The sequence below is a fragment of the Genypterus blacodes genome, unplaced genomic scaffold (assembly GCF_046128005.1).
Source record: "Genypterus blacodes isolate CSIRO-AG114 ecotype Tasmania unplaced genomic scaffold, CSIRO-AGI_Gbla_v1 ptg000032l_1, whole genome shotgun sequence".
Classification (NCBI taxonomy): domain Eukaryota; kingdom Metazoa; phylum Chordata; class Actinopteri; order Ophidiiformes; family Ophidiidae; genus Genypterus; species Genypterus blacodes.
Window position 1 is genome coordinate 6,514,017 of NW_027466845.1, and position 13,971 is coordinate 6,527,987.

At 37.8% G+C, this 13,971-nt stretch overlaps 5 protein-coding genes across 5 annotated transcripts; 1 reads left to right on the top strand and 4 right to left on the bottom strand.

Annotated features, from left to right (window-relative positions):
* Positions 1 to 731: 731 nt before the first annotated feature.
* Positions 732 to 1,690, bottom strand: LOC142995308 (olfactory receptor 4D1-like). The gene has a single exon (XM_076146305.1). The coding sequence runs from the start codon at positions 1,665 to 1,667 to the stop codon at positions 732 to 734; it is 936 nt and encodes a 311-aa protein (XP_076002420.1). The 5' UTR covers positions 1,668 to 1,690.
* A 1,482-nt stretch (positions 1,691 to 3,172) lies between these two features.
* Positions 3,173 to 4,131, bottom strand: LOC142995309 (olfactory receptor 11A1-like). Its single transcript, XM_076146306.1, has one exon. It carries the CDS (start codon positions 4,106 to 4,108, stop codon positions 3,173 to 3,175), a length of 936 nt encoding a protein of 311 aa, XP_076002421.1. The 5' UTR covers positions 4,109 to 4,131.
* A 1,482-nt stretch (positions 4,132 to 5,613) lies between these two features.
* On the bottom strand, positions 5,614 to 6,572 carry LOC142995310 (olfactory receptor 11A1-like). The gene has a single exon (XM_076146308.1). It carries the CDS (start codon positions 6,547 to 6,549, stop codon positions 5,614 to 5,616), a length of 936 nt encoding a protein of 311 aa, XP_076002423.1. The 5' UTR covers positions 6,550 to 6,572.
* Positions 6,573 to 8,055: 1,483 nt separating this feature from the next.
* LOC142995311 (olfactory receptor 6N1-like) lies at positions 8,056 to 9,014 on the bottom strand. Its single transcript, XM_076146309.1, has one exon. It carries the CDS (start codon positions 8,989 to 8,991, stop codon positions 8,056 to 8,058), a length of 936 nt encoding a protein of 311 aa, XP_076002424.1. The 5' UTR covers positions 8,992 to 9,014.
* Positions 9,015 to 10,629: 1,615 nt separating this feature from the next.
* or60a1 (odorant receptor, family 60, subfamily A, member 1) lies at positions 10,630 to 11,559 on the top strand. Its single transcript, XM_076145906.1, has one exon. It carries the CDS (start codon positions 10,630 to 10,632, stop codon positions 11,557 to 11,559), a length of 930 nt encoding a protein of 309 aa, XP_076002021.1.
* Positions 11,560 to 13,971: the final 2,412 nt, after the last annotated feature.

Genomic DNA, 13,971 nt, shown 5'->3' on the forward strand with positions numbered 1-13,971 from the left:
ATGTCATGTGTCTGCCAAATGATTTAATGTTTTCGCATAATTATTTCACAAATGGGAACACTTTAAGCTACACACACACACGCGCACGCACACACACACGCGCACACACACACACACACACACGCACACACACACACACACACACACACACACACACACACACACACACACACTAATATATAGATAAAAACAAGTCTCTTAGATTAGAGCACCCGATCGAGTCCTGTGCTTCAGGTGAAATGATCCAAATTAGAAAGAAGGGTGTGTTAACCCTGTCAGTGCTGTAACAAATGCAACAACGCCTATCATTTTGAGGGAACCACATTTATTGAAATCACACATGTGCAGCACATACAGAAAAACAGACAGAAGCTACCAAAGCTTGAACAGAGTAGTGCATGTAAAAATGTCCATGTATGGCACAGAAATTAAAAGAAAGATGTTACTTCAGAGGACTTTACACACTTGTTTGCAGAATTTATGTTATAACAACACTATGACAAACAAACATGACCAAAAAAAGAAATGTTACACATGTTTGATCTGATTACTGAGTACATATACATGAGGGAAGGGTCAGTTCCACAGATTTAAGAGGCAATAAAAAGATTTCCGGACTAATAACATAGATTATATTGACAATTTAGATGACACTATTGTTTGAAGTATCTCGTGCATTTTGCCATCATTGATCAAGATTAGGAAATCAATTAGATGATAACATGTGTCGGCTATGTTTGACCAAATAACAGACTTTTACATATGACGCGGATTTTGGTCAATTTTAGTCCATATATTAAAGGGTTGAGAAGAGGCTGACATGTAAGAAAGTACAATGATAAAAAGATCCGTATAACAATAGGCACATTGCTCATGTCAAACCTGCTTTGTACGATTTCAAAAAAAGCCCCAATACAAAAATTCAACAGGGAAGCGAGGTGAGGTGTGCAGGTACTGAGAGCTTTTTGTCTGGCCTGTTTGGAAGCAGAAAAACTAATTTTAAGAATCCTACTGTAGGAATAAAAGGCGAAACATATAAGACCAAATACAAATATGAACACGGTAGTGACTCCATACACATTATTGACTGTGGTGTCAGAGCAAGCTAATTTAACAATGTGGAAGTTGGCACAGTATACTTTGTCAATGATGTTCCCACACAGTGGTAAAGGAGAACTTAATGCTATTATAACCAAACAACTGACTATAGAGGCCATCCATGAGGCAGCGATCATCAAGGCAACTCTGCTAGATGTCATATGTGTGTTATATTGTAGAGGACAACAGATGGCAAGGTATCTGTCATAAGCCATGATGGCTAAGTTGGCAATTTCACAACCTCCATAAGAGTGAACAACAAAAATCTGCAGGAAACAAAGCGAAGTAGAAATAGTGTGAACATCAGAGAGAATCTGAACCAGCAGGAATGGAAACAAACTTGCGCTACCAAACAGCTCATTTGCAAACAGGCTGCACAGAAGCAGATACATGGGTTCATGTAAACTTCTGTTCATGCAGATTACAACAATGAGCAAAACGTTGGAAGAAACAATTAGAATATATAACACCTTGACAATAATGAAAAATAGGTATTTGAGCGCTCCACTGTCAAAGTAAGCACTTAGTATGAAATATGAAAACTGTGTTACGTTTCCTGTGACCTCCATTTAGGCAAAAATGGTGAGAATTATTTCAGTGCAACAATGATATCACATTTTGCATCAAACACATACACAGTATTAAATATTATAACAGAAAAGACATTAATTATCAAACAACCTGTTGTGAAAATATGCTCGATTTACTATTGTCTCATTTAAAGTAAAATACGAGGACACACTTTGTAATATTGTGTGATACCTCGTATTCCTCTGCGGCCCCGCTGCAGCCGTACTGTCAGGCCCTCCTAACTCAATTTAAGCTCTGTTTCTGCTTGTTTTAAACTTGTACCGCTCAGAAGACGCCCACTGCAGCAGTCCAACCTCCTTACAAATGAGACACACTTATTGGTCCTTGTGTTGACTGATGTCAGGAGAAATGCAAATTCTATAAATTATGGAGTTGGATTTGGAATAGATAGATCAATAAAATCAAATGATGAAAATATCATCTTCTCTGCCATAAGTCCATGTTTTCATTTCCAGGATCTCAATGAAGCTGATTGTATTCCAATCGTGAATGAATTAAAGGAAAGTTCTCTATGTCAATAAATGAGGCCTCAGCTTTACAGAACACAGAGACGCCAGTCTGAGGACCAACACATTCAACTCTGTGGAGGAAAAGACGCGATACAAGCATTATACTCCTGTGTGTGTATTGACCTGTGTTTTATGCTCTTCTGATTCTGATTCTGATTCTGATTCTGATTCTGATTCTGATTCTGATGCCACCAACTTCAAGGATCTTTCCCTCGGCTTGACTTACATGATCACTAACACATTGTTACTATGTCAACCTCTAAAAGGCTCTATTTCTTAATTAATTATGTAACAAAGTATTTTTTTATTCGTCAGTGTTGTGTTTTAACATGATCTATCTGTCCAAAATCCCATAAGTGCAATCAGCAGTTCAAGAACACATTTATGTGCCTGTTAGACACAGAAATGAAAAGAGTGATGTTACGTTTGACAAAAGGTTCTGAATGAATATCAGTGTCAGAAAAGACTTCACTCACTTTATTGGTGATGTTTACTTTTAAAATACATGTTTGGAGTGGAGAACATAAGAAAAAGCAAGATATATAACAATCGTGCACAAAAACAATATAACATATGTGTAACATTCTCATACGCTTTTTGTCATGTGTGGTCTGATTAGATGAAACCATTGAAAACCAAACAGTTATACATATACATGAGGGAAGGGTCAGTTCTTTAGGTTTTGGAGGCTACAGAGAGATTTCCAGGCAAAGTAGAGGCCTTTTATTGAATGAAAGACCTGAACTTATTGAAACATTAATCACTTCACAGAATCTAGTGTTGGTGAATGAGAGAATGTCTGTCACTCACAAAGACCAGCTAACTATTATTTTTACATAATTGCTTTAAATCTTAATGGGCAGTCTTTCTAAACCTGCATAGACAATTTAGATGATACTGTTGTTGGAAGTATCTCATGCATTTTGCCATCATTGATCAAGATTGGCAATCAATTAGATGATAACATGTGTCGCCTATGTTTGACCAAATAACAGACTTTTACATATGACGCGGATTTTGGTAAATTTTAGTCCATATATTAAAGGGTTGAGAAGAGGCTGACATGTAAGAAAGTACAATGATAAAAAGATCCGTATAACAATAGGCATATTGCTCATGTCAAACCTGCCTTGTATGATTTCAAAGAAAGCCCCAATACAAAAATTTAACAGGGCAGCGAGGTGAGGTGTGCAGGTACTGAGAGCTTTTTGTCTGGCCTGTTTGGGAGCAGACAAACAAATTTTAAGAATCCTACTGTAAGAATAAAGGGTAAAAAGTATGACACCAAATATAACAGTAAACATGCAAACAATTCCATACACATTATTGACTGTGGTGTCAGAGCAAGCTAATTTAACAATGTGGTAGTTGTCACAGTATACTTTTTCAATGATGTTCCCACACAGTGGTAAAGGAAAACTTAATGCTATTACAACCAAACAAATGAATATAGAGGTCATCCATGTGGCAGCGATCAACCAAGCAACTCTACTAGATGTCATATGTGTGTTATATTGTAGAGGACAACAGATGGCAAGGTATCTGTCATAAGCCATGATGGCTAAGTTGGCAATTTCACAACCTCCATAAGAGTGAACAACAAAAATCTGCAGGAAACAAAGCCAAGTAGAAATAGTGTGAACATCAGAGAGAATCTGAACCAGCAGGAATGGAAACAAACTTGCGCTACCAAACAGCTCATTTACAAACAGGCTGCACAGAAACACATACATGGGTTCATGTAAACTTCTGTTCATGCAGATTACAACAATGAGCAAAACGTTGGAAGAAACAATTAGAATATATAACACCTTGACAATAATGAAAAATAGGTATTTGAGCGCTCCACTGTCAAAGTAAGCACTTAGTATGAAATATGAAAACTGTGTTACGTTTCCTGTGACCTCCATTTAGGCAAAAATGGTGAGAATTATTTCAGTGCAACAATGATATCACATTTTGCATCAAACACATACACAGTATTAAATATTATAACAGAAAAGACATTAATTATCAAACAACCTGTTGTGAAAATATGCTCGATTTACTATTGTCTCATTTAAAGTAAAATACGAGGACACACTTTGTAATATTGTGTGATACCTCGTATTCCTCTGCGGCCCCGCTGCAGTCGTACTGTCAGGCCCTCCTAACTCAACTAAAGCTCTGCTTCTGCTTGTTTTAAACTTGTACCGCTCAGAAGACGCCCACTGCAGCAGTCCAACCTCCTTACAAATGAGACACACTTATTGGTCCTTGTGTTGACTGATGTCAGGAGAAATGCAAATTCTATAAATTATGGAGTTGGATTTGGAATAGATAGATCAATAAAATCAAATGATGAAAATATCATCTTCTCTGCCATAAGTCCATGTTTTCATTTCCAGGATCTCAATGAAGCTGATTGTATTCCAATCGTGAATGAATTAAAGGAAAGTTCTCTATGTCAATAAATGAGGCCTCAGCTTTACAGAACACAGAGACGCCAGTCTGAGGACCAACACATTCAACTCTGTGGAGGAAAAGACGCGATACAAGCATTATACTCCTGTGTGTGTATTGACCTGTGTTTTATGCTCTTCTGATTCTGATTCTGATTCTGATTCTGATTCTGATTCTGATTCTGATGCCACCAACTTCAAGGATCTTTCCCTCGGCTTGACTTACATGATCACTAACACATTGTTACTATGTCAACCTCTAAAAGGCTCTATTTCTTAATTAATTATGTAACAAAGTATTTTTTTATTCGTCAGTGTTGTGTTTTAACATGATCTATCTGTCCAAAATCCCATAAGTGCAATCAGCAGTTCAAGAACACATTTATGTGCCTGTTTGACACAGAAATGAAAAGAGTGATGTTACGTTTGACAAAAGGTTCTGAATGAATATCAGTGTCAGAAAAGACTTCACTCACTTTATTGGTGATGTTTACTTTTAAAATACATGTTTGGAGTGGAGAACATAAGAAAAAGCAAGATATATAACAATCGTGCACAAAAACAATATAACATATGTGTAACATTCTCATACGCTTTTTGTCATGTGTGGTCTGATTAGATGAAACCATTGAAAACCAAACAGTTATACATATACATGAGGGAAAGGTCAGTTCTTTAGGTTTTGGAGGCTACAGAGAGATTTCCAGGCAAAGTAGAGGCCTTTTATTGAATGAAAGACCTGAACTTATTGAAACATTAATCACTTCACAGAATCTAGTGTTGGTGAATGAGAGAATGTCTGTCACTCACAAAGACCAGCTAACTATTATTTTTACATAATTGCTTTAAATCTTAATGGGCAGTCTTTCTAAACCTGCATAGACAATTTAGATGACACTGTTGTTGGAAGTATCTCATGCATTTTGCCATCATTGATCAAGATTGGCAATCAATTAGATGATAACATGTGTCGCCTATGTTTGACCAAATAACAGACTTTTACATATGACGCGGATTTTGGTCAATTTTAGTCCATATATTAAAGGGTTGAGAAGAGGCTGACATGTAAGAAAGTACAATGATAAAAAGATCCGTATAACAATAGGCACATTGCTCATGTCAAACCTGCCTTGTATGATTTCAAAGAAAGCCCCAATACAGAAATTTAACAGGGCAGCGAGGTGAGGTGTGCAGGTACTGAGAGCTTTTTGTCTGGCCTGTTTGGGAGCAGACAAACAAATTTTAAGAATCCTACTGTAAGAATAAAGGGTAAAAAGTATGACACCAAATATAACAGTAAACATGCAAACAATTCCATACACATTATTGACTGTGGTGTCAGAGCAAGCTAATTTAACAATGTGGTAGTTGTCACAGTATACTTTTTCAATGATGTTCCCACACAGTGGTAAAGGAAAACTTAATGCTATTACAACCAAACAAATGAATATAGAGGTCATCCATGTGGCAGCGATCAACCAAGCAACTCTACTAGATGTCATATGTGTGTTATATTGTAGAGGACAACAGATGGCAAGGTATCTGTCATAAGCCATGATGGCTAAGTTGGCAATTTCACAACCTCCATAAGAGTGAACAACAAAAATCTGCAGGAAACAAAGCCAAGTAGAAATAGTGTGAACATCAGAGAGAATCTGAACCAGCAGGAATGGAAACAAACTTGCGCTACCAAACAGCTCATTTACAAACAGGCTGCACAGAAACACATACATGGGTTCATGTAAACTTCTGTTCATGCAGATTACAACAATGAGCAAAACGTTGGAAGAAACAATTAGAATATATAACACCTTGACAATAATGAAAAATAGGTATTTGAGCGCTCCACTGTCAAAGTAAGCACTTAGTATGAAATATGAAAACTGTGTTACGTTTCCTGTGACCTCCATTTAGGCAAAAATGGTGAGAATTATTTCAGTGCAACAATGATATCACATTTTGCATCAAACACATACACAGTATTAAATATTATAACAGAAAAGACATTAATTATCAAACAACCTGTTGTGAAAATATGCTCGATTTACTATTGTCTCATTTAAAGTAAAATACGAGGACACACTTTGTAATATTGTGTGATACCTCGTATTCCTCTGCGGCCCCACTGCAGTCGTACTGTCAGGCCCTCCTAACTCAACTAAAGCTCTGCTTCTGCTTGTTTTAAACTTGTACCGCTCAGAAGACGCCCACTGCAGCAGTCCAACCTCCTTACAAATGAGACACACTTATTGGTCCTTGTGTTGACTGATGTCAGGAGAAATGCAAATTCTATAAATTATGGAGTTGGATTTGGAATAGATAGATCAATAAAATCAAATGATGAAAATATCATCTTCTCTGCCATAAGTCCATGTTTTCATTTCCAGGATCTCAATGAAGCTGAGTGTATTCCAATCGTGAATGAATTAAAGGAAAGTTCTCTATGTCAATAAATGAGGCCTCAGCTTTACAGAACACAGAGACGCCAGTCTGAGGACCAACACATTCAACTCTGTGGAGGAAAAGACGCGATACAAGCATTATACTCCTGTGTGTGTATTGACCTGTGTTTTATGCTCTTCTGATTCTGATTCTGATTCTGATTCTGATTCTGATTCTGATTCTGATGCCACCAACTTCAAGGATCTTTCCCTCGGCTTGACTTACATGATCACTAACACATTGTTACTATGTCAACCTCTAAAAGGCTCTATTTCTTAATTAATTATGTAACAAAGTATTTTTTTATTCGTCAGTGTTGTGTTTTAACATGATCTATCTGTCCAAAATCCCATAAGTGCAATCAGCAGTTCAAGAACACATTTATGTGCCTGTTTGACACAGAAATGAAAAGAGTGATGTTACGTTTGACAAAAGGTTCTGAATGAATATCAGTGTCAGAAAAGACTTCACTCACTTTATTGGTGATGTTTACTTTTAAAATACATGTTTGGAGTGGAGAACATAAGCAAAAGCAAGATATATAACAATCGTGCACAAAAACAATATAACATATGTGTAACATTCTCATACGCTTTTTGTCATGTGTGGTCTGATTAGATGAAACCATTGAAAACCAAACAGTTATACATATACATGAGGGAAGGGTCAGTTCTTTAGGTTTTGGAGGCTACAGAGAGATTTCCAGGCAAGGTAGAGGCCTTTTATTGAATGAAAGACCTGAACTTATTGAAACATTAATCACTTCACAGAATCTAGTGTTGGTGAATGAGAGAATGTCTGTCACTCACAAAGACCAGCTAACTATTATTTTTACATAATTGCTTTAAATCTTAATGGGCAGTCTTTCTAAACCTGCATAGACAATTTAGATGACACTGTTGTTTGAAGTATCTCATGCATTTTGCCATCATTGATCAAGATTGGCAAATCAATTAGATGATAACATGTGTCGCCTATGTTTGACCAAATAACAGACTTTTACATATGACGCGGATTTTGGTAAATTTTAGTCCATATATTAAAGGGTTGAGAAGAGGCTGACATGTAAGAAAGTACAATGATAAAAAGATCCGTATAACAATAGGCACATTGCTCATGTCAAACCTGCCTTGTATGATTTCAAAGAAAGCCCCAATACAGAAATTTAACAGGGCAGCGAGGTGAGGTGTGCAGGTACTGAGAGCTTTTTGTCTGGCCTGTTTGGGAGCAGACAAACAAATTTTAAGAATCCTAATGTAAGAATAAAGGGTAAAAAGTATAACACTAAATACGACAGTAAACATGCAAACGATTCCATACACATTATTGACTGTGGTGTCAGAGCAAGCTAATTTAACAATGTGGAAGTTGGCACAGTATACTTTGTCAATGATGTTCCCACACAGTGGTAAAGGAGAACTTAATGCTACTATAACCAAACAACTGACTATAGAGGCCATCCATGAGGCAGCAATCAAACAAGCAACTCTGCTAGATGTCATATGTGTGTTATATTGTAGAGGACAACAGATGGCAAGGTATCTGTCATAAGCCATGATGGCTAAGTTGGCAATTTCACAACCTCCATAAGAGTGAACAACAAAAATCTGCAGGAAACAAAGCCAAGTAGAAATAGTGTGAACATCAGAGAGAATCTGAACCAGCAGGAATGGAAACAAACTTGCGCTACCAAACAGCTCATTTACAAACAGGCTGCACAGAAACACATACATGGGTTCATGTAAACTTCTGTTCATGCAGATTACAACAATGAGCAAAACGTTGGAAGAAACAATTAGAATATATAACACCTTGACAATAATGAAAAATAGGTATTTGAGCGCTCCACTGTCAAAGTAAGCACTTAGTATGAAATATGAAAACTGTGTTACGTTTCCTGTGACCTCCATTTAGGCAAAAATGGTGAGAATTATTTCAGTGCAACAATGATATCACATTTTGCATCAAACACATACACAGTATTAAATATTATAACAGAAAAGACATTAATTATCAAACAACCTGTTGGGAAAATATGCTCGATTTACTATTGTCTCATTTAAAGTAAAATACGAGGACACACTTTGTAATATTGTGTGATACCTCGTATTCCTCTGCAGCCCTGCTGCAGCCGTACTGTCAGGCCCTCCTAACTCAATTTAAGCTCTGTTTCTGCTTGTTTTAAACTTGTACCGCACAGAAGACGCCCACTGCAGCAGTCCAACCTCCTTACAAATGAGACATATTTATTGGTCCTTGTTTTTGATTGATGGCAGAAGAAAAGCAAAATACATCTTTAGATTGTGGAGTTGTTTGCATCTGTATTATTTTGTTCTTCCTGATGTTGTGGGCCTGTAAAGCTCCTGTAAAATTCCCAGAGAGCTACAGGTGAAGCCGAATAGTTGGTACAATCAAAAATGGAGGCCATCCATGTGGCAGTGATCATCAAGGCAACTCTGCTAGATGTCATAAGTGTGTTATGTTGTAGAGCAGTGTTTTTTGAGCTAAGGTCCCTTTTTTACATGAAAAAAAAAATCCTTAATGTGTTGCCAGGGTCCATGAAATCTGCCCTTAAGCCTTCAAAATCAACTTTGCGGGCGCCTGTAGCTTAAAGTGAACGCAAACGAAACTGTTGCGTTAACCAATCAGATTCCGAGTTGGCTACTACGGGCCAGCTAGCGGGTGTACAATATAGTTAGCACATGCACGTCTTTTGATTGGATACGCACTATTTAGAGGCAGAGCTATGCAGAGCTAGCAAACTGAACTTGAACAAGCTAATTTGGGTACATTTCTACAAGGACAAAAAATTGACATCACTGAAGGCCTAGGTGTGAAATGCACAGCTCGCCACTGGTTTTCATGTTCAAAAAATGTGGGGGGTTGTGTTTCTGTGATGTATTGTTAGAGCGCTTCAAGCATCAAAAAAGCAAAGAAATACTGGAAAACTTCAAAATTACTGCAGAATCAAGTTTAACAACCCACATTCTGGGGCAAAATACTGTCTTACTTTCTTGATTCATCTGTGGTGGAATCTTCTTCTTCAGTTGTGCATGAACCTGCTGCTTTCCTTTTGGAAAAGATATTTGAAAATAGTACTGATTTTACATATTGTAATGATGAATACAGATTTCTGAATTGGACTATGTGAAATTACCAGAAAAGAAAAAAACATCTATTTTTGTTGTTCTTGTTTTTGATTCAGAATCAGAAATCCAATGAACAAAAGTTTCACTGACTACTGGGAGTAGGACTCTTATCACTGTTAAAGGTCATTGCTTTGCGCTTGTTTTCTTTCACTGACACTAATGATCTCTGACATCATCAGCCCAAAGCCAGGTATGAAAATGTCTGGCTTATAAACATATGTTGGCAGTGTTTAGAGGAGGAGTGAGGGCTCACAATGCATTCTGGAGAACTAACTGCTGAGGCTGAACACTTGGTCTTTTTGTTTGCGTCTGAGTCAGATCAGGCTGGATGAATCACTTTGTATTTTAGAAAATATCTTTTTTTAATAATAATACTTTGTTGTCTCTTAATCTATCACAATGAACTCATCTGTTTCAGACCCTTTGATCACCTTCACAGTGTACAGCTCAGCCTTTCTGTATAATGTTGCTTTTGCCATCTGCGTCTTTCTGGTGTATATTTCAATTCTGTGTGTTAACCTGTTACTGGTGATTGTTATTTGTGCTGAGTCTCGTCTTCACAGGCCCATGTACATCCTTCTGGTGAATTTAGCTGTGAGTGGAATGGTGGGAGCATCGTGTGTATGTCTCAGTATTATCAAAAATCTTTTAATGGACAAGCAGCAGACTTCACTGCAAGGATGTTTTACTCAAGTGTTTTTCACCAACATCTATGGTGGTTGTATATATTGCATTTTAGCACTGATGGCCTATGACAGGTATGTGTCCATCTGCAAGCCTTTGCAGTACCACAACATAATGACGCCTACTAAAGTCAAGCTTTTGCTTGTGCTGGTTTATTTCATCCTCGCTTTATCCACAGCTGTGCAGGTTTATTTGACTTCCAGACTTGAACTGTGTCGACACACCGTTGATAAGCTTTTGTGTGACACCATCTCAGTTTCGAGACTGTCTTGTGAAACGAGCAGTTTGCTCAGCATGTACGGCCTGTGCTGTGTCATCTGTGTGTTTGTTCTGCCTATTCTTCTTGTCATTTTATCATATGTCCATATTTTCATTGTGATTGTTAAAACCTCAAAAGGGTTTCAAAGTAAAGCGCTGCATACATGCACTCCACATTTGGTGACCTTCATCAACTTCTCTGCAGCTACTTTTTTTGGGTTCATTTATAACCGTTTAGGCTTCAATGTGCCGGTAGCTGTGAGTGTTTTAATCTACTTTAATTTTTCTGTCGTTCCATCAATACTACATCCAATAATTTATGGTATTAAAATGCAAGAAATCAGACTCAGTATAAGCAAAATGATGACAAAGAAAATCATGCAATGATGCAATCATACACTGATATCACAAGCTTTTCTCTTTTCTCTTTACATCAGCTATAGAGTTTGATGATGGACAGTATGACTCTCTTTCTTACTCTCTGCTCACTGCTACTCAATAACATTTTTTAAGATGAATGAGTTTGATGGTGTAGCTGAATCTGAATATAATATATGATGCCTGCATTTTATTTTTTATTTCTTCTCTGCTAAATGTTTCATCTTCAGTTTAATGTTGTCAGCTATGAACATTTTTATTCCAGTTTATTTACACAGAAAGGAAGTTTATTTAATACAGAAAGAAAATAAAACAGGGTAAAACCATATTAGAGGCTTGTTTATTTGTGTCTCCTCTCCGGGGCTTTATAAGGTTCCCTTCCCATATCACAACCCTTTTTCTTTGATAGTCTTCCAAACAAATGAAATATGCCTTGATTCAGGGCATTTTGAGAAAAACATACTGTTTTCAAAATCAGAATATAAAGAACAATAACACAAGACTGTGAATCTCCCATAAAACCACACAACATAAGTAATAAGTGGCTTTATTGGCCAGGTGGAGTGCAGATACAGGGAATTCATTACATTACATTACGATCATTTAGCAGACGCTTTTATCCAAAGCGACTTACATTACATTACCAGCCATTACAGAGGGGGGAGCAGTTTGGGATTCGGTGCCCAGCGACCCTCCGGTTCCCAAGCGGAAGCCCTACCGATGTAGCTACTGCCTGCCCGGTAATGTGAACATCATAGTGAACAACGTCACTATGGTGTAGTTGTTCAACATATCCAAATGTAATATAAAATGTAAAGACAGGTGGTAACTTTTAGTAATATGATAAGTGTAAAGAAACAAAAACAACAATGGGCAGGTATGTACAATGAATGTTTGAATGATTGAATGTATGTGGAATGAATGATTGAATGAATGGAGTAGCGCTAAACTAAATGGTATATATAAACTAAATGGTATATATAATAAAAAAAATAATAAAAAATCACCTTGACCTTTAATAAACTATAATAAAATGTAATAAGGATGTAACTGTCACAGCTGTACAAAGAGTGTATGTACATGAAAGAATGTATATTTTCATAAGGATATATATAGAGAAACACTGTAAAAACAAACATTACATTACGATTTTTATCCATAGCGACTTACATTAGATTACATTACCACCCTTCGCAGAGGGGGGAGCAATTGAGGGTTCGGTGCCTTGCTCAGGGGCACCTCGGCAGGGACTCGAAGCGGCGACCCTCCGGTTCTCAAGCTGAAGCTCTACCCACTGAGCTACTGCCTCTCTCAAACAAACAAACAATCAAATCTATGCTCATGAGGGAATAGAATAAATTAATCAAAATCAACACAATGTGATAGGAATGTGACAGTTCAGCTGTTAATGAGAGCCACAGCATGGGTTTTTTTTGTCTAATAGTATAGAAACCGCTTCCCAGGGGGCAGCACTTGGAAGATAAAGTGACTAGGCTGAAAGGGGTCAGCGTGGATCTTGGCTCTTCGTTTTCTAAACATTGAGTGGTGGAGGTCCTAGATGGATGGCAGGTTGCAGCCAGTGATCCTGGTGATGCGTTGCAGTATGGTTCTGTCATGTGCAGCAGACGACTCAAAACAGACTATAACTGCAGACATGGATCAATGGTGCCTGCAGCAGGTTGAATTTCTTCAGTTATTGCAGGAATTCCATCTCTATTGGGCCTTCTTGACAGTGATTCAGCTCCGACTTGAGGCCCTGCGAGATAGTGGTACCCAGGAACTTGAATAACAACAGTGGGGACTGCTGAGTTATTGATATCGAAGGGAGGCAGGGAGAGGGGCACCTCACAGGTCTACAGTCTTAAGAGTGTTCAGCTCCAGGTTATTCACAAGGCCGCCAGCTGATCCACATCCTGTCTGTAAGCAAACTCATCGCCACTGGAGATGGACCAAACAATGTTGTGCCATCTGCAAACTTTGATGGTGTGTAAGAAGTGTGTGCGCTACACACCTCCTCCTCAACAGTCAGCCTCTGTGCCCTGCATCTCTCTCTTTCACAAAAATTGGCAATAGACTTTCCAAAGTTTGTCACCTAAACTAGTTTATACTCTGATCTGCTTGTTGGACTGCTAAGGACACCTCTGAGCTGCTAGTGTCATGATGGCTGTTTTGCTAGAGCATCTGATCAGCTGTTAATTTCTATGACTAGCTGTAAACAAACAAACAACTTCATGTGGTTTTGAGTGAGTATGGCTGCTTCTTCCTCTTCCTCTTCTGCTCCTTCTGCTCTTACTCCGTCTCCTGCACTTAGTAATCTAATCACCATGACCAATTGGCCCCCACTCTAACATGTCTGCACGAAGGCTAAAATTTAAGTGGAGCTCAACCAAACTTAGGATTTTTTGACTGATTTTCCGCAAT

Excerpts from the sequence above, each read along its gene's own strand:
- LOC142995311 (XM_076146309.1), bottom strand. The coding sequence starts at position 8,991 with ATGGAGGTCACAGGAAACGTAACACAGTTTTCATATTTCATACTAAGT.
- LOC142995310 (XM_076146308.1), bottom strand. The coding sequence starts at position 6,549 with ATGGAGGTCACAGGAAACGTAACACAGTTTTCATATTTCATACTAAGT.
- or60a1 (XM_076145906.1), top strand. The coding sequence starts at position 10,630 with ATGAACTCATCTGTTTCAGACCCTTTGATCACCTTCACAGTGTACAGC.
- LOC142995308 (XM_076146305.1), bottom strand. The coding sequence starts at position 1,667 with ATGGAGGTCACAGGAAACGTAACACAGTTTTCATATTTCATACTAAGT.
- LOC142995309 (XM_076146306.1), bottom strand. The coding sequence starts at position 4,108 with ATGGAGGTCACAGGAAACGTAACACAGTTTTCATATTTCATACTAAGT.